The sequence below is a fragment of the Sander lucioperca genome, chromosome 7 (genome assembly GCF_008315115.2).
Source record: "Sander lucioperca isolate FBNREF2018 chromosome 7, SLUC_FBN_1.2, whole genome shotgun sequence".
Lineage (NCBI taxonomy): Eukaryota > Metazoa > Chordata > Actinopteri > Perciformes > Percidae > Sander > Sander lucioperca.
In genome coordinates, this window is record NC_050179.1 from 41405237 (window position 1) to 41430255 (window position 25019).

Sequence of the window (25019 nt, forward strand, 5' to 3'; positions counted from 1 at the left end):
AGCAAATATTTAGCATAAATTAGCTAAACACAGTCATTTGGGTATTTGGATACAGCCTACTCTACAGATTCAGCAGATTATATGCATTACAAGGTTATTTATTCTCACCATTTTACATTTAGACAAAGTCAAATGTCTAAATGTAACAACAGCCAGACAAAAATACAGAGATTTAGTTGAAGGATGATCTTAAAATAAGGTATTCAGCTACCTTCTGTTTTATTTTGTTTGTACTTACATATTGACTCAAATGTACAGCACTGGCAACATTGTTAAGAATTAGATAAAAGAATGTGTATTAAATAATATTTTAGTTACACTGGACATTGGTTTAACTGCATCATCAAGTGAGTTAAGTATGAAAAGCCAAGGAGGCCAAAACCTGTGGCTTCCGATGTAAATTTTGTGTGTTGTTAGACTCCCTGGCTTTCTATTGAATACATTTGTTAAGTAGACAAGAAACATATAATTGAACCATAATATACTAAACTGTAGATATCTAATTTAAAGGCTCACATTTGTATTCCTGGTGTGTTTGTCTTACACAATAATTTCTACCATCTGATCAAGCTGTTCTACAGATAAAGGAAATAATTCCTTGACTTGAACCTTGATGTAAACATGAAGGTTTTCTTGTCTGCTTATTGATTATAGTTGAGTAAGATGCTTTTCAGGGAAACAAGCCACCACCAGAACAGCCATACTAATGTTCAGTTTATTTGTCATGAGGAGTAATACTTAGCCTGCGTGTTGTCAGTTGTTGCTCTGAAGGGAGCACTCCAATGTTTACCTTATGCCCACTTCAGATATACAGTTTTTTAACAGAAAGCCTGCATTACAAACTAGAGGTCTAGTTCTCATCTCAGTCTGTGCTCCTTAAATTTCAACCATTCTTTTTTTAATCTGTCTTTTGCAAATCACTCACATTTATGGAAGTGAAATACTAAATTGCTGGATTACAAAACAAAAAAAAAAAAACAAGTGCCAAGAAACATTTGTTTTGGCTCTGACCTGCTCTCACTATGATCCCCTGTTTCACCAGGGGGATACCACACTGAATCGACTTTTTACCTGCTTTAAACCAGTGGGACCCCCTAACATGGTCAAAAAATATAAGTCTGAGTAATCGTGAGATGATTAAAATTAGGAGAAAAAAAGAAAAAAAAAGAATTATGTCCTATACAATTATGTTTGTTATTTTTTAGGACATTTCTTTTTCTTTTTTTGTCCTCTTCAAGTGTCTAAATTATTTAAATTAAACAATCTGAGCAAATCACTCTTTGCTTGCTTGAAATGCTCATAGCGTATATAAATATGTAATTTTTGATCAGGGGCTGTGAGTTAACTTGTTTTAAAGGGTCACAAGCCAAAAAAGTTGAGAACCACTGCTTTAAACAACAATGAAATAGACACAAATGAGCTGTGTTGACAAAAAATAAGAATAAAATGGTTCATGTTTAAATCCAACCTATGAAGTACAGGACAGAGTATAGTAAATGACCCAGCTCTAACATATTGTTAAATAAATATTACTTTTTGTGCTTTAAAGACAGACACTACTTATACTGAGGACAATATCAAGTGATCTACTCTGCTTAGCCAGCAGGAAAGGGATCCGTGTTTTAAATCCAATCCACAAAGTCTGCAGTTTTCATTTTTTTTAGTTTCTCATGGAAGACTACAGATTATAAGTGGCTTATTATGATACTCCTCTAGACTCTCAAACGTCAGCCAATGAGCCTATAAAACCTCTCTAAGCATGCCGTCCCTCCTAGCTTATTGTGCAACTACATATAGTAAGTATTTCTATAGAATACGGTAAGTGCATTTTGGGTAGAGAAGAACATTATTGCCAACACTGATTCTCTGCCTCTAGGTTTATGGCTTTGAATTGCATAAAAGTCCAACAGCTTCCTAACAAAGTGAGTCTATACCAATGACTCACACACAGGTGGGTTGTCAGAGTCCTGACTGTGCATGGAGCTCAGGCCTGTGTCCGAGTCCTCATCGTTTGTATTGCAGGCCTTGGACAGACCTCTGGCCTGCTCCACCCAGACACTACTCTTTTCTGCTGATGCAGGCTCAGCCTTAGCGCTCACTGCACCCAGCTCTGCCTTACCATTATCAGTCAGTTTGATGTTTACCTGCTCTATCTCCATGGTCTCAACTTTGGCCAGAAGGTCCAAAAGTTCACTCTCCCTGGTTTCCCAGAGCGCCAAACTCAGGTCCAAGTCCCCCCTGATGGCGTCTAGGTCTGTCTTCAGACGCATGCCAATGTACAGACTGGTGTCCAGCTGCGTTTTGATCCTCACCTCATCTAGTGCAAACTCGTTCTCAGACAAACTTTCCACATCTTGTTCCACAGCTGGAGTGGCAGACGCTGCCAGGCACATCACCTTCACGACGCTGTCGGTATCCTTCGTCACTTCCGCTACTCTATCCTCACGCCGCCGCTTAATCCACCGCCGGTTGAGCTCCTCCTGGATCTCCCCGGTGATGCTTTCCACGAGCGCCTCGCGCACCGTCAGCTCCTCCTGCAGCCGCACCACCTCCTCACACCGGCGCACGTACTCCTCGAACTGGACGACCGCCTCCTCTGTGCACCGCGCGTCCTGTCGCTCCGCTTTCAGCTTGCAGTCCGTAGGAGCGGGAGCCTCCGAGGAGCAGTCCACCATGTATGTGTCCTGCACATAGTTCACCCCGTGTCTCTTAATGCGGTCGAAGTGCACTTTGGCCTCGTACCGCTCGATTTCACGGTCCAGCTCCTTGATCCTCTGGATCTGCTGGCGGATTGTGTGATCCTGGGAGATCACTAGGTGAACCAGCGTCTCCATCTTCTCCACTGAGCTCTTATCTTTAGAAACAGCCTGTCCTTTATTTTTGTTAATCTTATCCAACTTCCTGAAAGCCTTCCTGACTATTCGTCTCTGTTTCTCCTGGGACATGTCAGCGGCAGCGGCCGCGGCGGTCAAGCAAGTCCTGGCGGTGCCTATTAGCACCCCGCTCGGACCTCCGCTCTCCCGGCTCTGGACCACCCGGGCCTCGGCGCTGCGGGGCCCGTTGTTGAGCAGCAAAGCCTCGTTCTTCACCAGGACGAAGCGGACATTCTCTTGCTCGTCCCCCCAGGCGCTCCACAGCCGGAGGATTTTGGTCTTATTGGGTAAAATCCTCTCGAAGCCTCTCCATTTCTCCACAACGCAATAGGACTGCGGAGAGCCGGACAGCATATCCGCCGAGGTGCCCTGCTGCAGGTTCTGGTCCTCCAGCAGGACTGTGACCACGTCGGCGCAGGTGGTTCGCTTCGTCAGCCTGGAGACCAGCTTCTCCTCCCGGCAGACCCACACAGAGATCTTTCCCTCTTCCGGCTCCATCTCAGGTTCAACTCAACAAGATAAAAAGGTTTCCGCAAGTATAGCCTATACTCTTTTTTTTTTTGTCTGTTTGTAAGGGAGACGAAAGTAGTCTTTAGATTTCTCAGTACATTTGAAGTTGACTTAAAACACAATTAGGCATATGCCTATATGGAAGAAACTGAAGCAAAACATTAATCCAGAAACAAATCATCTGCGCTTTCGTCGTTGCGTATCCGTTCCCACTTTAAATACGCTTAGTCCGAACATATAACCTTGTCACACCTTGAAGGCCTGGGTTGTCATCAGAAAAAATACATCAGTCATCTGTTCCTGGGCTGCCTGCCGGGACATCGTCTCTCTCTCCGCGGCAGATTGATCTGTGCCGTGCGCGCTGCTCCGGAGAGAAGAGGAGCGTCCTTGTGTCAGGACAAGCTGCTCTGCTGTGTGCGGGACAAAACAGGAAAGTGCTGTAACGCCTGGGACACGCCTCCCTGCCCCACGACCCCGCCCCTTTAAAACTCTACAATACATTTCATGGGCATATATTGTACTTTTTAGTCTCCAACATTTTGTCTGATGCTGCTATAGTAACTCTGGATATTGTAATTTTTAATGCAGGATTTAGGATCAACTTATACAATACGATGCATTTATATAGATATATTTATATATAGTATAGTTAAAATCAGCTCCATCTACTACATTATGCTTATACGGCATCAATAATAACTGTCTTATTCAATAATAAAACATGCTGTAAACTGTTGTAACAATTGCAGACACAACTGTGTGTTCATTTAGGACCCCATCACTCATAGTAAAAAGCTGATTAAGAAAGTAAGTTTTAGGGCCTTTAAGTGTAAGCTTTCCACCTTTGTGTATAAACCATAATTTAGTTAGCACAAGAGGTAAAGGATGTAGGACACTGTGCCTTGCCATAGAAAGAGTTAAAATCCCTAGCTGGTGTCGTGTGGTATATTTGTGATTTTCACCCTGAATTTTTTAACTAAATCACAAATCTCACATCCTCAGTAGTCATCTTATTTTACAGAATTGAGCAAATTTGTTGTTGCTGCAGTTTTGTGGATGTATGTAATAGCATTGTTCCATGATGTCCCACATAAAGTAGAACTAATGAGTCCAGGTTGCAAGCCAAGAAGAACCACATACTATAGCTAAAACTCCAATAAAGCTTTACTCAGCATTGCAGTATGCATTGTTATACAGTTGTATCTCCATAATCCCCACACAGCTGAAGGTCTCAGTATGATAAAGCTCAGCTGGATTTATCATAAAGCAGAAAGAAAGCCACGTATTACACCCTGGTTCTAATATAGTGTCTGACCCCATAATGTGCTCTTTCAACTGTTTCAGGCTAGAATATGGTTGCTAATACTCATAAAAGGATTTATCTGCATAAAGAGTGTTTTGGTGTATGTGAGTATTACATTAATGACAAGTGTCCATCCCCACCAGCCACCATTAGTATGTTTGTGTACTCTAACCTTAGCTCAGAGTGATGCATTAGGCCAGGTTTGTTGGTAAACTAACTGCTTAGAAATCCATCTGGGAATGTGAACACACACTAATGCATGTGTGTACACATATGGGACACAATCAACAGTATTACTTACAGCAGCATGTGCACTCATGTTCAGAGCATGCATTACAAATACACTAGATTTGGACAAAGAGGATTGTCAGTGCTGTGTTTGGGATGTGAGATAACAGAACGTTTTTCTTATCTTTGATCTCAGTTTCTGTGAGGTCATAATGTCTGTCTGGCCTGCAGACTTATTATTCGTTGTCAAAGGTTTGGAACTTCCAGTGTTTCCACAATGTGACCACAAGGCAAGTCTGACTAAAGCAAACATCTACTGTAACAAAAAAGGTCCGTCATAAATGTAAGTGTTAGGTGAGCCTGGTTAGGTGTTTTTATTGCCCCTTTCTGATTGAAAACACTATTAAGTGTTATGCAGAGGTCCATTAAATATACTGAGGTTTGGTAATACTTTCAATATCTTAATAGCAAATGAATATAAATGATTGGGGCTGCTCATGCAAATGTGTGCATGAAAGTGATGCTTTAAGTTTATTATACCATGAGCTGTGGGTTGAATTCTTTGTATATGGCTCCCTCTGGTGTTCATAAAGAAAACTACATAATTGGAGTCACATTCACCTGCTTGAGCTCCCTTTTTTCATTTGATTTAGCAATTTCACAAATGCATTTCTTGTTGCTTCCACATCAAATTCAAAAGTATACATATAATTATGTTCAGTTGACTAAGTGATGCATTTAGGATAGTCTTAATGGTTAAAATTGGTTACATTGGGTTACATTGCTTCTTTAACAAACTGTATAAGACAGTTAAGAATATTTGAACAAAAATGTCCATATTTTCAGTAATATGGTGTCATAATGCCACAGATTCAATTAGCAACTCGTTCATCCTCAGTAGTGTATTTTGTAACACATGTTACTCACATGTCAAATTCTGCACACATTTAAATGCACAGAGGGGGGTAGATATAAAGTTGCTGAACATGAATTCAATGATTTCAATGAAATGGTGTGACCAGAAAAGCAAACATCTTTAGATAGTGAATTCTACTAAATTTCACCAGGATAATTCACTCAGTACCAACACTGCTTTCTTAGGTAAAAGTATAAACAAACAAGAAAACTATAAGACACCGTGATACTAGAGGCTGCTCTTGCAGCATTTTTGTGGCAAGTGTTAAAGCCCACATCAATAGTTCTGTTAGGTGTAGATGGGCAAAGTAACACACGGATTCAAAGACCACTGTCAATACCAGCCATCTGCAGGAGCTCTTTAATCTCTATGCAATACATGTCATGAGAGGTGCAGCTCTGTTAATCATTTGTTGAATCTGGTATAACCCTGTTCTAATACACTGCAGTAGTGTTGGGAGCCAACTCAAAGTTACTTTAGCTTGAAATAAATCACCTTTTCCTCTGTATTTTGTGTCACATTATGACTGTCTCTGGAAAGCAGGTGATAGATAATGTCCAGACAGAGGGTCATTATTGCAAAATCAGCCTCTCTGAGGCTGTGTGTTAGGTTATCATGTACACGTTAGATGTTAGTACTCTGCTGTGAAGGTCTAGTCTGCCTGCAAACAACAAACCACTGTAGTGTGAGACAAAACTCTGAAAAGTTAAAAGGCAGGGAAAGTTTGAAAGGGTTTTTTTTCTGACAGAATGATTCACCAAAGATTTGCATTTTGTTAGACATGGATCTGTAACCTGAGAGAGACCCACAGTGATTAGGTAGAGACATTATAAACAGACAAAAAAACTATAAGACACCATGATACTAGAGGTTGCTCTTGTTGCATTTTTGTGGATCTCACCTCTCAGAATCCTTTACGGCTGTCCTTGTGTGACCATTTGCTCGTGACCCATGTGTTGAAGCCCACATCCACACAGTTCTGTTAGGTGTAATGGGGCAATGTAACACACAGATTTATCGTTGATCACTAGTTGAATCTGGTCTAACCCTGTTCTGAACTGAGTGAACTGATCATTTATTTTACTTGTGATCTTCACAAGTAAAATAAATGATCAGTTCACTCAGTTCAGAACAGGGTTAGACCAGACGGTTGGACCCTTGGACGGTTTTTGTTGTTGTGACAATTTGGTTGAAAGAAACCCAAATTGGTTTGATTTAGAAACTTTTTGAAAATGGGTCAAATTTGACCCAAGGACAACAGGAGGGTTAAGCAACTGCCTTTCTTTCGAGTGCCATTAGTTGCATCTCACGGTATTAATCAACAGATTGGACTTTGCTCAGTTGTCATGAAGATGGCTCAGTTGTAATCATGTGACATGTAGAACTTTGGTCACATGGTAACAGTTTACACATTATAATCTCCCTCATTTAATTTCACTACAATATGTGAAAAAAAATGCTTCCAGTTGACAGTGGATTCAGAGTTCAAACTCTGGACACTATTGTTAATCTGGACCCCAGATCACAGATCACAAAACCCCAGATCACAGTTTAGAACTGATCATTTATTTAAACTTAATAGCATATGCGTACAAAGTCTCTACAAAGCTAGAAAATATCTAACATACTTATAGCCATGAGGGGAAAAAAGTTACAAAGCAAAGATCAGACCCTGTGCAGTACCAATAGACATACATTACTAGCTCTTGGATTTTCCTAAATGTACTCTCTTCTTTGCAAAATAGGATAAACATTAGAATATCAAAGATATACACAACATTTGTAATAAACATTATTGTCACCTTTATATAAAGCACCTTATCAAAAACCCTCAGTGCACATACAGATGTGCTGCACATGCACCGGAGCTAAAAGATTCAAGGCCATTTTGGAATTGATTACAGACAGGATTTCTGTGCCACATGTAGTTCGGAAAAGATAAATATCCAACTTGCACATTTGAGACAACACTAACAACACAGACGTCGACTCAGAAACGGACAGTTTTGAACTTTGAAACCTTTTGAAAAGTCTGGCTCAACGGATGTACATTGCTAGGAGAAAGCCTATGGGCTGAAATATGTGCCACCAGAAACTGAATTTGAATCATTTATATTTGAATTTGAATTGCTAAACTTGAATAATTGCATTGAAAAACTGAATTTGAATCACATCATTTGAAATTGTATTGTTTAATTTGAATCATTGCATTAAAAAACTGAATCTGAATAGTATAATTTGAAATTGAATTTATTCGTTTGGAACTGAAGTCCAATAAAATGTGATCCTCACTGAAAATTCAACTCTCTATATAGCTTCACATTCAGAATTCAAATTCAGTTCTCAAAATTCAATTTCAAGTTACTGTGACAGACAGGTAGTTGAAGGATGAAGGATGAAGGAAGAGCAATCGAGCGCAGATCGATGGAGTTCAGTGGCTCAGATACAGGACTTCTCTTCGGCCAATCAGCACCTACGTTTTGGAGAACACCCGCCATGAAACGAGGAAGAAGTGCTTGCCATGCCTTGACCTGTCTATCACAGTAACTTGAAATAGAATTTTGAGAACTGAATTTGAATTGTGAGAGAGTTGAATTTTCAGTGAGGATCACATTTTATTGGACTTCAGTTCCAAACGAATAAATTCAATTTCAAATAATACTATTCAGATTCAGTTTTTCAATGCAATGATTCAAATTAAACAATACAATTTCAAATTATGTGATTCAAATTCAGTTTTTCAATGCAATTATTCAAGTTTAGCAATTCAAATATAAATGTTTCAAATTCAGTTTCTGGTAGCACATATTTCAGCCCATAAAAGCCTGACATCCGGCACGTGATGTTCCTCCCCTTTCGCTATCTCTATCTTCGCTACCGTTGGCCCAGGATGGTTGTAATTGGTGAAAAGAAATACAAACAAGCCAGAGCATTTTTCCCCTATCCCAGAATAGATAGGTGGTGTAGCAAGACCATACTGCAGCGCTGAGACAGCGGTTTGGCAATGCGACTACCTTTTGAATAACTTTTAGGCAACGTCCTTATTGTGGAGCGGACATTTAACAGTACAGCCCTACAGATGAGCCCTTGTAAAGTTTAACAGAGACATTTTGATGAATCACAGTTTCCTGCATCCTTCTCATATAGGGCTTCTGAAGTGGTCTGCCAACCAATATGATAACAGGTGTCCATATTTGAGAAGGTCAAATTAAAAAGTCTTTAAAGACAAAAACAAGGTAATGTACACTTTTCTAAACCACAAGGTTTTTAAACTTATTTCCATTACTTTTAGTCATTTTCCTAATATTTATTTTGGCAGATGTGCAAAGTTACTCTAGTTTGTAATGAATTTATTTTCCTCTGTATTTTGTGTCACATGATGACTGTCTTTGGTAAGCTGTGGTTGATAATATCCAGACAGAGGGTCATTATTGCAAAATCAGCCCCTCTGAGGCTGTGTGTTAGGTTATCTTGTATATGTTACAAGTTAGTACTCTGCAGTGAAGGTCTAGTCTGCCTGAAAACAACAAACCACTACAAAAAAAGTTGAAGGCAGGGGTATTTTGAAAGGGGTTTTCCTGACAGAATGATTCACCAAAGATGGCATTTTGTTGGACAGCTGTCTGTACCCTGAGAGACACCCACAGGAGTCTTTAGACAAACGGAGTCAAAATATAGTGGTTTTGGACAATGGCAAATCTTAAAATTTTTCAGCATAATGGTACAACACTGATAGTCGTATCATCAATCTTCTACCTGATCATACAATATGAGTCATTGTTAACACCAAAGATTTAACAGCTGGCTAGTTCTAATGAAAGATGGCTCATTTCAGGTCTGGTAAAATGGTAAAAGTTGCCCTAAACAGGCACCAGACAATACCTAGTGTGCAAGCGGTTTCAACATGAATCTGTCACACATACATGTAACAAATACATGTAAATGCCGTCATAAAATTAAGTAAACAAGAATGTGTCTCATAAATATCCTATGGGAACAAAGATTATTTAGTATGGTTCACTGCCTACTGTCTACAAATTACAACAAGAAACAGTCATTAAAGGAGCTGTACTAGGAATACTAGATAAAAACAGCGGGTCCTAAGTTTTTTCACATGGACTATGTTAGTCGCGCAACCGGACCAGCTCACAAAACAAAGAACATAGAAACTTGGCTAACACACACACACACACACACACACAGAGAGTGTGACTTCATTCTTTTGCTAAGGACACCATTACTCCACTGTATCATTACGAGCAAATGTTTGTTTCACTGCTATATTAATGTTCTGAATGTTGAGTACTGTTGTGTATTTTGCGCTACTGTGGGATCCGTAGTGTAATACACCTGATGGATTGTGGGTAACTTTAGCTCCCGTTGTTGGTGTTAGCCATGCTGCTGTGAACACATGCTGTTGTGCTAATAAATGGTTAATAGTCCGTCATAGTCCGGGTTATCTTTGTTATATCAAGTAACATGAAAGAGTGAAGAATATAATAAGTACAGCCCCTTTAAATATGGAATTTGGATAATTAACCATTCACTAAAATGACTTTCTATAGACCATTAACAACACCAAAGTATCAGGACTTTCATGAAACAGATTAGAAATGTATACTGCTGTTACAAACCAAAGGCACTTCATGCTGCTGGGTATGACACATACAAACCACCAATCATCACCTGCTATAGTACACCATCACAATTCTGACATAATATCATCTGACTGGAAGAAACAAGTCCTGGACTAATTAAAGGGAACTGTGTCTCATCCCTTTTTTTCAAAATGAAAAGCAGGTGCCATGGCTTCTGGTCAGGATAATCTTCCATTTAAATATGGATATAACATGTATGGACATGTTAAAGCTTAATTCAGCTGGTGCAAGCATATTGAACTAAGCTAAGTTTAATTCGTAAGTAAAACCTGATCAGAATTTTTTATAACAGTTTGAAAAGTTTCCTTACCTTGTACACCATGAATTATGTTGTTTTAAAGATTCACAGTGCTTCCCAATAGATTGACCACAATATATTTGATATTTAAAATTATAATCCTTAAGCTGTTCATGAAATCAAACCTGCCAGTACTAACCCAACATTTCCTACTGATGCCGCTTCATATTAAAAGCCCTCAACTGACAAAACATGTAGTGCCTTTTATTGTGAAGCACTGACAGGAAGCATACTGTATTTGTCTTTAGGGCCAAAACAGCCAGAACTGAAATATTAAGGATTATAGCTTTAACATGCCTTTTTATTTATTCAATCTTGATGAAGAGTCAACTTACACAAAAAGGTACCTGTATTGTTTAATTTCAATTATACTTTCTTATTAACATACATTTTAGATAGTGTTCCTGGAATTAAAATATAGTCTATATGCTACTATCAATAAACAATTTCCCAAAGTTTCGAAGCTATTCTTCTTTTTTTTTTTAAAGAGTACATACAAAAAGGTAAAACTTTGATTTATTTTCTTTGGGAACAAACCTCTTTTTTGTGCAAGATTGCAGCTCACAATTTGCAGTGGCTATCTGTACAAAACCACCTCTATACTGTACTATATGATAATTTAGTAGTGTTATTTTCTTCTCTGGTTATTAATGATACACAGGGTCTGACCTTTATCTTGGCAGATAACACACACGTTTGTCACATGGGGGCGGAAATTGTTAGATTTGTTTTTCGGCCCTGGGTTGACTTTCCCAAAAGCACCTGACAGAAGTACTACTTTCATTTCCATCTACAGAACAGCAAAATACAAATGTACTGGGAGAAAGAGAGGAATAAACCAATTAGCAGGAGACATGACATCTCCAGGTGATATCAGAGTCGGGATGTTTTTGGAAAAACCACCCAGGTCGATTCTGATGTGTTGGATCACTGTGGTTTTTACAGCTAATCAACAACAGATATTCAGGCTGGAGTTAAGATTTATATGTGGGGATGTTCCTGCTGATGAGGATTCTGCAGCATACTGCATCATATCCGATGTTAAATAATAATGACCCAATTCTTGTTGTGGTGTGTTGTGAGCAGCAGTGCAAATGCAGCCATTTCCTTACTCACTAAGTCGAGTTGTTTGGCTGAAAGACACTTTTGTAGGATTCCGTTTTTTGACATTTTACCTCCAATGTCACCATTAATCACCAATAAAAAGGCTATATGTGTGCGTGTGTATAAGTGTGTGTGTTATTCCTTGATGAGTCGATAGATGTGGTGCTGAGCTCCGTGTTCACTGTTGGACACCTCAAATACACACGCCATACACAGCAAGGTCTCCTGAGTGTCTCTGTTGCTCACAACCTGGACACACACACACAGACACACACACACACAAAGAGGAAAGAAAGGATAAAAAAGTTGTGTTAAAAATGCATCTACACACACACACACACACACACACACACACACACACACACACACACACACACACACAACAAAGGGTATTTTCTGTATTTTTTTAACCTCCCTATGCATTTGTGTCTAAGTGACTAATGTGAACCGAAATCTTTGAAAATGGTCCAGTATTGAGTAAGAACACTGTAATCGGCAGCCGCGAACCGGGCTGCAATAACACTATCGGACAAATGCACATCGTCAATGTAAATCCACTAAAAGTGCTTGATTTTGCCCACTGACAGGCTCAGATTGTTATAATAAGTGTCTTTCCTGCGTAACTTACTGATGCCAGGTCAGTGACTCACAGTTACTTCCTTACCTCCGCCCCACCTGCAGCTCTCTACTTTTGGAACAGCATTTTTCTTTAGGAAAATGTGCTTTGGTTTAGAATTTCTTCTCCTCTTCGGCTGGCAGTAGTCATCCCAGCAAAAAAAGGTCACTACAGACCCGGTGGTCTGCAAGGCCCAGTGTATGGACTGGAGTGTTAGGATCCATTTGTAGCTGTAGCATAACTAGCTACAACTGGCAATTATAGTCACAATAAAGATAATGTAACTATGACTAGAAATAGTAGTTGTAGTAGTTCATGGCGTAGCAGGGCACTGCAGGACGTAGCAGGGCATAGCAGGACGTAGCAGGGCGTTGCAGGGCACTGTAGAGCGTAGCAGGGCATAGCAGGGTGCGGACCAGGGCCACGGCAACAGCTGCAACCATGATTTAGGTGCCACCCTAATCCAAGGAAAACTTCTGGGCGAAAAAAAACATAAGGACTCCGGGGAAAAAGCTCCCCAGAATTGAAAACACAAAGCTTTGAAAACAAGAATTGTAAACACAAAGCTACGCTGTCTGTACTCCAAAACAACAAACTCCCCAGAACTCCTCTATCCCCACTTGCGTTTCAAACTGAAAACATACATGGTTTGATGCATAATCAGACACTTATATCGTCAGTGGCAAGCACTTTTAGTGGACGTACAATGACATCTCTATATGATTACATTGCAGCCTGGTTTGCGGTATTGTGTTCTCACTCAATACTGGACCAAATTCATAGATTTTTGTTCACATTAATCACTTAGACACAAATGCATGGGAAAATAGGGTTAGGTCTAGGTTAAAAAAAAAATCTAAATTACCCTTTAACCTCTTAACATTCCGACGGCCTGGCCGACATTTTGTCTCTTAGAGACTGTACAGGGCTTAGTTTTAAACAATGCTCCCAAGTTAGGCTACATTTTGAAGAGGAACAAACTGAGATGGCCATTTTGAAAGGGGTCCCTTGACCTCTCACCCCAAGATATCTAAATAAAAAAGGGTTCTATGGGTACACAAAAGTCTCCCCTTTACATGCCGCTTTATGCTAATCCCATGCAGTTTGGGGAACAAACCATGCCATTTTTCTCACGCAGTACAAATGTGTAATTTTGGAATAAATTGGGTTTGACTGCAAAGCTGACACTCTTGTGGATTCAATGAGCACAATTGTATTCATGTTTGAGGATGTCGTCCCCATAGTAGCCATTTCTTTGTTTGAGACCAGTATTAAATTACCTGTTGTGACCTCTACGATAATCACAGCCTCATGACACTTTACAAACACTAGAGACCTAGGGCATTTATATGAAGGTAAATATGGTGCAAAAAGGGAGAGCTTGTAGAATACAATGTGAGAACTTGCAGAACAAAAAATCTGAACTTGTATGTTAAAATTTGCACTTGTAAAAATTTAATTTGCACTTGTAAAAATAAAATTTGCACTTGTAAAAAATATTCACACACGTGATCTGAATTTGAAGTCATACAAAGAAAAAAAACATGAGCTTAAAAAAAATCTGAACTTGTAAGTTGAAATTTGCACTTGTAGAAAATGTTCACACACTTGTATTCTGAATGTGAAGTTACAGAAAAAATATTCACAAATGTGTAGATTGATATTTACATGAACACAAACTTATAATGCAACATTTACTCGTATACTTTTTTTTTTACTCTGGTTCATTTTCCATCACAACCACAACTCAGTGATTACAACCTCTCGAATCTGTCACTGCAACTTCACATATGTGCTCTCTCGCATCACAAAGTGGCGAATCTGCGCACCTCGACTTTCACAACACTCTTGACGATACATTTGGTGCAAAACTAATTTGTACCTGTGGACTTAGGCTGTGGAGCTCTTTGCTAACAGAACGGAAAAAGCCTTCTTATATACAGTCTATGGGAAAAGCAGGGTTTCTATCGCCAGATGAGGGACAACTCTGTCTGGCTTATTTATGTAGCATGGAAACTTGGTGGAATAGCATGCTAGCGTTAGCTAACTAGCAGCCAGCCCGCTTCTAAATAAATACCTTTTAATTGTCTAAACATTTTTAACAGTCAAACTAAAACACTGGCGGTGAGCTCCACGGCCTGCAGCCGCAGACGGACCGTCATCAGTGGGTAACAGGTGCCAAGTTTCGCATCCCTGCCGAGAATTGCATCCACTAGGGAAAATAATGATTTTATAAGGCAAAGTACTGTTTAAAAACTAGGCAATAGTAAATCTCTTTGTCATGTTCATCAATAATGATTAGGAGTTTAGAAGGTTTAGAGACATCAATGTTTTATCAGACTCTGTAGTAGCATTTCCTTGCTACCTAGATGCAATTTTCGGCAGCAATGAATTCTGCAGAAATTATTGTTTCTGCCCAAGCGGGTGCAATTCTTAGCAGGGATGCACAACATCAGCAAAGCAAGCTCTGGTCATGGCCGGGGGATGGGCCGCTGCTACTGGATGTGGGGCTCTCCGTGTCCCGCTGGAGCTCCGACTGCAGGTCGAGGTCGGCAGCGAAGCTTTCTGGCAAAAGCAGTGTTGCTACGCTGGTCGATCCCCACTGATGACAGTCCGTCTGCGGCTGCAGGCCCTGGAGCTCACCGCTAGTGTTTTAGTTTGACTGTTAAAAAGTGTTTAGATAATTAAAAGGTATTTATTTAGAAGCAGGCTGGCTGCTAGTTAGCTAGCTAACGCTAGCATGCTATTTCACCAAGTTTCCATGCTACATAAATAAGCCGGACAGAGTTGTCCCTCATCTGGCGATAGAAACCCTGCTTTTCCCATACTGTATATAAGAAGGCTTTTCCCGTTCTGTTAGCTCAGAGCTCCACAGCCTAAGTCCACAGGTACAAATTAGTTTTGCACCAAATGTATCGTCAAGAGTGTTGTGAAAGTCGAAGTGCGCAGATTCGCCACTTTGTGATGCGAGAGAGCACATATGTGAAGTTGCAGTGACAGATTCGAGAGGTTGTAATCACTGACTTGTGGTTGTGATGGAAAATGAACCAGAGTAAAAAAAAAATGTTGTTGTAAATGTTGCATTATAAGTTTGCAGCTGTCATTGTGTTCATGTAAATATCAATCTACACATTTGTGAATATTTTTTCTGTAACTTCACATTCAGAATACAGGTGTGTGAACATTTTCTACAAGTGCAAATTTCAACTTACAAGTTCAGATTTTTTTTACAAGCTCTCATGTTTTTTTTCTTTGTATGACTTACAAGTGCAAATAAAATTTTTACAAGTGCAAATAAAATTTTTATAAGTGCAAATTTTAACATACAAGTTCAGATTTTTTGTTCTGCAAGTTCTCACATTGTATTCTACAAGCTCTCCCTTTTTGCACCATATTTACCTTCATACATTTAGAAGGTGTCTGGCTTTCCTCAGTATATTGACAAAGAGATTTCTCAGCAGCTTCCAGAACAAAAGTGTCATCCAATCGCTGAAAAATGCAATTCTTACAGAATGTCCAAATGTCATAGGTTTTTGATACAAAATCACAGCATGCATTTTTTAAGGTGTTCCTTAAGGTGGTCTTAATGTGGTATTTTAGAGGGATTTTCGACCATTTTTGATCAATTCCTGAGTGGTAGAAAATGGTTAAATTTAGCACCAAATTTGTGTAACAAATGTTATCAACCTAAAAATTGCTGCAACATCCTATGAGACATAAGTGAGCATGAGAATGGCCATCATATACTTTTATCATAATGTTCCAAGCCCTTATACACTTTTTTCACAATTTATTTTAATTATTTAATCAATAAATTAATCAATTTCTATTTCTGATTTACGACTAAATCAACTTGAAACACCATGTTGAGGTGCATCTCAAATTAAACTTCAGGTTCCCAGTTTTCAGATGATATACAGTACACCACTTCTATGTTGCATCTACTGTTGACCTGCTGTCTCCCCCTAAAGATCCTCTGTACCCCACCCCTACCCATCTAAAAAAAGGGGGCGGAATGCTAACAGGTTAATTTTTTAATACCATAACACACACAGACAGCCACACGGACTGATGTCCTCACCAGCAGAATAGTGAAGTTCTCCAGCACACTGTTCATCATGTATTTCTCAGGCAGGTGTTTGAGCTTGTGGATGAAGTTGATCATGTATTCACACATCGGAGAGCGACTGATTCTGTAGATAAAGCGCCCGTTTTCAAACCTTGCGTACTCCGTCTGAGAGAGAGAAAAAAATCGGTTACCATTACTAAAAAAAAAATGGATAATTGACCACTAAAGGGGAACTCCACCAATTTTCTTTTAGTACACAGATCACTTTAATAGTCATGAGCTGATCTTGTAAAAACAGTTGTATAATGTCTTCCAGACAGGAAGGGTCAGGAAGTATCAAGTTGCATTATGAGATGTATAGGATGCAGTGTTTTGGAGCTTGGCTCACATGAGGGACTAAAAGTCAGTATATACTAAATGACTAATTCTCTTATTGTTTAATTCTAGTGATTATGTACATCACATCAGACATTAATGTCCATGAAAAGATCCTGGATTACCAAGGTGCACCACAAAGATTTGAATCCATCCTCACCTCCACCTTCTCGACCACCTGCTTGCCAAAGGAGCAGACCTTGGTGGAGCAGGTGATGGTCATGTTCTCTGAGCTCTCATATTGGCTGGTGACGCCGTAGAAGGCAGCTGGGTCGTCCTGTACATTATAACTCAGATCCGCCTGATAACCAATGAAAAAAAAACATTACCACCTACACCTTTAACGACAGTATACATTTCACTGATCAAAATCTAACAATCAAATCCATCTACACTTCTAATAAAAAAATCTAACTTCTCAGGGGCAGGGCTGGGGGCAAGGGGACAGGCTCTGAAAAGAGCATCAGATTGGTGAGTTTTGTATTACTCAGAGAATTTACAGTATAATTTTAGTTTTAATCCCTTTTTGTGTGCTGAATCCATGTTCACGACATGACGTTATGAAACACTGGCTGGTAAAAGGTGCAGCGCTGTACATTTTACAAATCAAGCAGCTCATTTCACCGTTGTTAACTAAGTTAAGTTAGCCTTACACACACGCACATCATTTCACTGTTATTAATGTAGTTAAGTTAGCCTTACAAACACTGCACATGATTGCGCACATGTGCAAACGCTGGCTGAACATTAGAAGTACTAGATTTGTGGGAATCAATGAAATTATGTGCAATACCCGCAATGAAATTCAGGCCTTGTGTCTGAAACCTGGCACGCACAGTTTCTCATCACTTATTATTGAGTTCACTGTCATATTTGAGTTTGTCATTGTCATTCAAAATCTCACACAATATGCATTAATAACTTGTAATGTTTGTAATTTTTTTTTTTGTTGGTTCACCCAAATTACAAATAAATATTTCATTTACACCTACAAGTGGTGAGATTAGAAATATATAGTCTTGATTTTATTTGTCCAGGTTTTGAGGCATCATCCTTTGACATTTCTAACTCCACCCCATACAATGGTGGACAGTTTTCATTGGAATTACTTTCCACTGGAGAACTTCTCAAAGACAGGTCTGTGGATTATCAAAAAAGGGATACTGATTTTGGAAAATAGTCATTTTTTCTCCACATTATAATTTTAATAACGTTATTTCTGTCTGCTTTAAACACACATCTATTCAATGTCCGTCAATCCTGGAGGAGGATCTCTCCTCTGTTGCTCTGCCTTTACTGTAAAGAATTGTTTTGGGGAAGTTTTTTCCTTATCCAAACTGAATGCAAAATGTACAATAAACAGCTTGAGTTGGTACTGACTGACTTCCTGGTGGACAGCTGCTTGTGAAAGGGTTAAACTTACTTTTCAGTTGCTGTAAGCACCACCAATAAAATTCTGTTCCCCTTCATTGTATTGACGAGGAGGCAGAAATCTTAAAGACTGAGCAAATACGTTTTCTTTTAATTTGTGTGAACTGACCCTAAAATAGCTGTATTTTTATCCAAATCTTAAAGAGCTTTGTTCATGCTTAATGTAACCTTTGCAAAAAATATACAAATAGTGGGATACTCATCTACTACTATTTGTACTAGTATTAGTTCTCTAAGGCAGTGTGGGCCAGATGTACTAACGCTTTTGCGCCCACTTCAGGCGTACTTGTTTCGCAACGTGCGCATAAAAGCATGGTGAGGTATGTACAAACAGGCCACACTGAGGTAAAAGCACATACTGCCTGTCGCGGGAACTGAAAATGGCAAATTGTGCTTTTCCGTATCATGCATATGCATTTACGGGAGGGTCAAGGGGAAAGTGGGAGTTTCCGATAAAGAGATGGGAGGGGAAGCGTAAAGTGCACCTAATTATGTATTCCGCGGTATGTACAAAAACCGCCCGTGACAGCCCGCCTCTATTTTGCGGTAAAAATTCTCTGCCTCTTAAAAGCAGGTGTAAACCAGCCGCAAACGGTTTCCTCGCATATGCCTCCTGGTGAAATGGCAGCAGTAATCCGAGTAAGACGGAGACATAGGCCAAGGAGATGAGCTGAAAGGATTTTTGCCACAAGGATCACACTTTTTCAATTGAGTGAACACGAAATCATTAAGCATTACAGATTAAGCAGCCATGCAATATTACAGTTACGGGAAGAAATCAAAGATGACACTGAATCTCAGACTCAGCGTTCACATTCCATTCCAGCAGTTGTTAAACTCCTCGCTACATTACAAATATTGGCTTCAGGACCATTTCAAACAGTCATAGCATCAGCAGTGGGAATATCGCAGTCTGCACTCAGCCGTATCATAGCACAAATTGCGCTTTGCTACAGCGCAATTTACGGTATAGTGGGCGGAGAAAGGCGCTGATTACCCGATGAACTGCAGGTTTGGTAAATACAACGTAAGCTGAAGTATCACAGCGTGGGCTTTCTGCGGGTTGGACATGGTGCTGATAACGCTACATTTGCAAATGTACGTACATCTGGCCCTGTGTGTCTTAAGGCTGAGAACGAACACACACACTCATATGCTAAATAACCCACTTGTACATTCATTCACAAACACAAACATCAAACAGCAGATTATCTGAAACATGCTCAATGCAGTGTTCGAACTATACCGTGGCCTTTGGGGGAGCCCACTTTTTTTTTTACAATGACTTACAAAGATACATAACAGCTACAAGTGTATGCACTATACAGGATTTACCCCTATTATACTTTATCGACAGGAATTGATAGGTCAAACAGCAAACAGACACACACAAATAAATAAACAAAGCATCAGGCTGAACAACGGTTAAAGTTACTCAGGCTACCGAAGAATACCATAATTCCTCCGTTTAATTAGGCCTAAGCGAAGCACCCCAAGCTTCCATCTTTAAGGCCTCCTGCACACTGCCTGCGTGGCGTGAGCGTGGCATTTCTATTGCGTATCAGTTGCGTGGCGGCTGCGTGGCGTTTTATATGTCTTTGCACAACAGAAGCGTGTCTGACGCTGCACTGCTGCTGCTAGCCTTATCTGTTCACATGTATGTTTCCCATAAACATAAATATATACTGATTTGATTACAGCAAAGACAACGTCTGCAGTATTGACGGCAAAATAGGCTACGGAATATTTTGTTCTGTATTGACAGGTGCAATATTTGAAAATCGATAATTATTTATTTTTATTATTATTATTATTATTATTATTATTATTATTATTTTAAATTACATTTATATCCGCATTTATGTCAAAACCTAGAGACTTTCAAACATCAAATGTATTCGTGTCGGTCCCATTTCTAGCATGCACGTGTTTGCGGCGCCTGAGACGTGCATGTCACGCAGGCAATGTGCAAGCTCTAACCTGTTAACATGGGAGCCGAAATAAAAACACGGACACGCCATGAAGCTGACACGCTCACGCCATGCAGGCAGTGTGCAGGAGGCCTAACAAACAGCCATGCTCTTACAGTCTCTCCACTGCTGGCTGTTCCAATTTAACGGGAGAGAGGATCGAGAGGGGTTAGGATCGTGACCGACCTCTGGTGAGCTGTTACCACCACCATCTTCAGCCAGAGAGGACATTATTTCTTCAGCTTCTTCTTGCGTTGTCACCCCGGCGGGAGGTGTGCTAACAGGGCTTGCAGCAGGTGAATCGGTTGTGCTATTAACGTAATCGCTGCAAAATTTCTTATTAAAATCAAAATGAATTAAACTGCCTTGTTTTCTTTTTGCCATGGCTATATGATGCTAACTGCAGAATTGATTTCAAGAACTTTGCGCGCCGATTAATGGCCTCCGTTTTTTTTTTTTTTCTATGTATCTTTGAGTTAACATGTACTAAACATGACATGATAAACATGATGGCCTACAGGCTTCCGTCCTCCCTTGCATGATTCTACTGTCAAACACGCTCATCCCAGTTACTTCCAAAGCCAATGAGCATCTAATACACTATTAAGTGGGGTTACAGGTTACACAAAAAGCCTTTAGAAAAGGCATATCTACTGTGTAGTATTTTCCCTCTGTTCTTTATTAGATTTGGGGAAATTTACACTCCAGCAACCCCAGCCAATAAAATCTTAGAGTTAACATTCAAAAAGCCTTCTCGCTTGTCATATTAAAAGTGAACAATGCTGTTTAAAAATATGAACAATAAAGCATAACTTGCTAACCTTTGTCTTGTTTGTCCAGGTATGTCAGCTAAGCAGCCAAACAGTGTGAGATTGACTACTGATCTTTTTTTCTTATCATACTTATAATGCTCGGACTAACTACTTCTACACTGCAATACTAGAACTGTGTCTTTATTTCCATTTCTTATAAAAAGATAAATAAATGCTGAGGTTTTTGACTTTTTGCCTGACATGCAGCTTTAGACTCGTTACTCGAGTCATTAAGCACCAAATCATGAATGTATCAACTTTCTTTTTAAGATGGTTTTACAGGGATCTTGTTTTAAAACAAGGAAACATTAACAAGACTAGGTTGAAACCTAGTATATGGCCTGATTTTGTATGGTCAAAAAAAAACTAAATTGTGCGACCCGAGACCCGAGACCGGATAAGCGGACGAAGATGGATGGATGGATGGAATGTGCTAAATTGTTTCATGAGCTTCTGGGGCTAGCTGCTAACTTGCTCGGAAGCTAACATCTAATGGCAGGCAGGTTGCTAATTAGCCAATGCTAAAACGTATGAAAGTACTAGTTTCCCCTGCTTTCTATCAATATTCCTTGGTATTTGTCTTTTGGTGTAGTTTGCTAAAATGCTCGTAGACATGTAAATGAACTGTTTGCGTGCTAGCTAAGTCAACGGTCAACACCTTTTATATTGTAACGTGAAAGCTCAGGCTGCGTTAGCTTCAGCTAAACCACAGCAGCAACTTGCACTGCCCCGTTAAAATGCAACTTCAACCCTCGGATATAACGGTAATCACGTAGGTGTGTTACTGTGCAGGTAATATCAGAGGAGCATCTCGCATGATTGTGAATTCTACTGAACCAGACTGAGAGACAATTTAAAGACTCAGGAACCCTTTGGATTAATTAGCTGATTAGAGTGGGACACTTTGAGCCTAAAATATGAATGAACCTTTTCACAATATTCTAATTTTCTGAAGGTTTTCATAAACTGTAAGCCATAGTCATCAAAATTATAACAAATACAGGCTTGAAATATATCGCTTTGCATGTAATAAGTCTATATAATTATGTTTACCTTTTAAGTTTAATTACTGAAATAAATGAACTTTTGCACAATATTCTAATTTTTCAAGTTTCACCTGTATGCTTCTGGTTCACCTGTTAATTGTTAAAGTTTTTTTCCCTTTGCTACCACACTTAAATCCCCGGCTGTCTGGAACTCTATGTGGTTGCCTGGAAAAGGCAGTCGCTGGTATACAACCTTTTTTGTTTGTTTCATTAAACATGCCCAAATTCACGAGTATGTTGAATATTACTACAGACATCCCTGCTCTTACGTCGTCTCCATTTAAAGGGGTGATAGAATGTAAAACCAATTTTACCTTGTCATAGTTGAATAACGACAGTTCGGTGGGTAAATAGGACATACATAGAAGCTCAAAATCCCATTGATACCCCTATCCTCTGCAAATATCACATTTTGAAACTGCCGCTGAAAACGGGCGAATCTCAACAAAGCTGGAAGCTGACGTAAGCATCCCAAATCCTAGTCTTTGTCACGCCCCAACATTTGCATAGGCTACACCACTGACCTGAGGTCAGCTTAGTCTTCTGAATCTAGCTAGGTCATGCAGATCTCCAGAGGTCCGCTATTTAATTACTAAGTTCACTTCTGAGACTTTTTTATGCGAGAAATCAACTATGTAGAGGTCAAATATGGGCCGTTTCACGAAAATTGATGGCTAATTGCAAATTTTGTCCGACTGTATGTTGCAGTTCAGCAGGAGCTCAGCAGGCTACGTAACAGCGGCTGGTGCTGCCTCGCCGCCTGGCGTGTCCTACTTCATAGACTCGCTGTGAGCTAGCTGGATCTCCGTCACGAAGGGAAGCCAGCGGCGCTCCATACCCGCGCAAAGTCACCGGTTCTGGGTTACTGGACTACAAAATGCCGAGGCCCTGATGGAGCTCCAGGGCCTGCAGCTAGCCGCGATCTTTACCCATAGGATTGAAGGGACAGTAGCATCTAACGAAATCCCTAATGTTCACAAAAATGCATTAAATTGAAATCGGACAGCTCCTAAAGTCCGACACGTCTTACCAAATTTGCAATTAGCCATAAATTTTCGTAAAACTAGATTCATATTTGAGCTTTATATAGTTGATTTCTCGCATAAAAAAGTCTCAGAAGTGAATTTAATAACAAAATAGCCCGACAAACAACGTATAACTTTGCAGTGTCTGAAACACGAGACCTGCTGTCTCGTCTCCAATGTGTTTTATGGGGTTCGCTCAAACCAATCAGCACGCAGCTCATCTAAATATTCATGAGCATACCATATTTGGAAGAAAAGCTCTTGTTCCAAATAGAGCCATATTCACAGGGTAGTTAAGGGCCTAATAAAATAGCATTCGGGCAATTTTCAGCCCAACCAATGTTACATACCCTATTAACAGTGTGAAATACCCTATATAATCATTCTATCACCCCTTTAATATTAGTAGTCTTGCATTGCCAGACCTATCAACACAGCGATGTGGTAGCGCTGGAGTAAGTGAGTGGTGGAGTAAGTGAGTGGTCAAAGCAGAGGCTGTAGAGCGGTTTAATTTCCTATGAATTCTTCACAATAAAAGTCCCCTGTTATTTTATTATAAAGCAGCAAAATCAAGAAATGTTGGGTCTTCATCAGCAGTAACTTAACATGACTCCTATAAGGGAACATGAATCGGATATAGAAATAAAATTTCAAACCACAGAGATTCAGTTAGAAGCTACAAACGTACTGAGAACACACTAAGACTTTTAAAAGGTCTTTCTCTCCTGCACAGGTCCCGGCACCCATCACTAGATATCCTTACGTGGGCTAACGGACAGACTGTAGGCAGTGCTTTTTCATTAACATTAGCATTGCATGTTTCTAATGTATGATTTATGTGAGAGTAACAACTGATATTTACACACACACACACACACACACACACACACACACACACACACACACACACACACACACACACACACACACACACACAAGCAGCCTATATGCAAACGGAAATGATGTACGTGTTTATTTGCATATAGAGCGGGGAAGTGAGATTTAATCACTCAGGACACAAATGTACTTATACAGTCAATGGTTGGGCAGCAACAACAACCAACAACAACCGCGTATGTATTTAAGAAGTAGATCAGATAATTGATCGCGGAGGCAAAGACGTCACTAGGAAATTGGGAGGAACAAGTTTAGTTACTAGCAATTATCAAAGATATTTTATCGATATGAATAAAGTTATGAATATTGATACAATTATTTATATTAATAAATAATAATGGGGAACCACCCTGGACTCAGGGACCAATAACTGACCTGTGGATACAATTAAGATAGGGGTGTTTACCTAAAAATGCAGATATTTACTGGATCTCACATTTATTAGGTGAACAGCGAAGGAGTGAATCCGAGTACTGACCTGCCGTAACTAGCTGTTATTACAACACATATACACAAATACTAATCACAGACAACTGTTTTTTAATTTTACTTTTTTTAAATTTTATTTAACTTTAGCGATAACAATTAGTAATCAATGCTAACATGCTATCTGTGAATTTAAAGAGTGCCGGTAATTGCCGGTAAGGGCGTGTAGATATGTGTGCGAGTGCATGTGTGTGCATGTGGTTATGAAAAGGGAAAGAGAGAAGCAAACAAAGCAGGCAAAGCAAAAAAGATAAAATTTAATTTGCCGGTGGGGAGACAATTAACAATCCTTTCATCAACTCAGAACTCCGTTTTGTATCGCCAGAGCTCTGACTGACAAAAGAACTTATTTACTGTATCCACAATAGCACGTAACTTAACGTGAATAGGTCCCAGCAGTGT

At 39.6% G+C, this 25019-nt stretch overlaps 2 protein-coding genes across 2 annotated transcripts in view; both read right to left on the reverse strand.

Annotated features, from left to right (window-relative positions):
• Positions 1 to 1490: 1490 nt before the first annotated feature.
• LOC116048685 (ras association domain-containing protein 10-like) lies at positions 1491 to 3781 on the reverse strand. Its single transcript, XM_031297882.2, has one exon. It carries the CDS (start codon positions 3369 to 3371, stop codon positions 1929 to 1931), a length of 1443 nt encoding a protein of 480 aa, XP_031153742.1. The 5' UTR covers positions 3372 to 3781; the 3' UTR covers positions 1491 to 1928.
• Positions 3782 to 9155: 5374 nt separating this feature from the next.
• The window catches only part of LOC116048684 (transcriptional enhancer factor TEF-1-like), a 79716-nt gene continuing 63852 nt past the window's right edge, over positions 9156 to 25019 (reverse strand). The window contains exons 10-12 of the mRNA XM_031297881.2: positions 17111 to 17251; positions 16588 to 16740; positions 9156 to 12139 (exon numbers count right to left, since the gene is read on the reverse strand). Of these exons, the coding sequence (XP_031153741.1) occupies positions 12026 to 12139; positions 16588 to 16740; positions 17111 to 17251 (408 nt within the window). The 3' untranslated portion in view covers positions 9156 to 12025. The remainder of the gene's footprint in view (positions 12140 to 16587; positions 16741 to 17110; positions 17252 to 25019) is intronic.

Excerpts from the sequence above, each read along its gene's own strand:
- LOC116048685 (XM_031297882.2), bottom strand. The coding sequence starts at position 3,371 with ATGGAGCCGGAAGAGGGAAAGATCTCTGTGTGGGTCTGCCGGGAGGAG.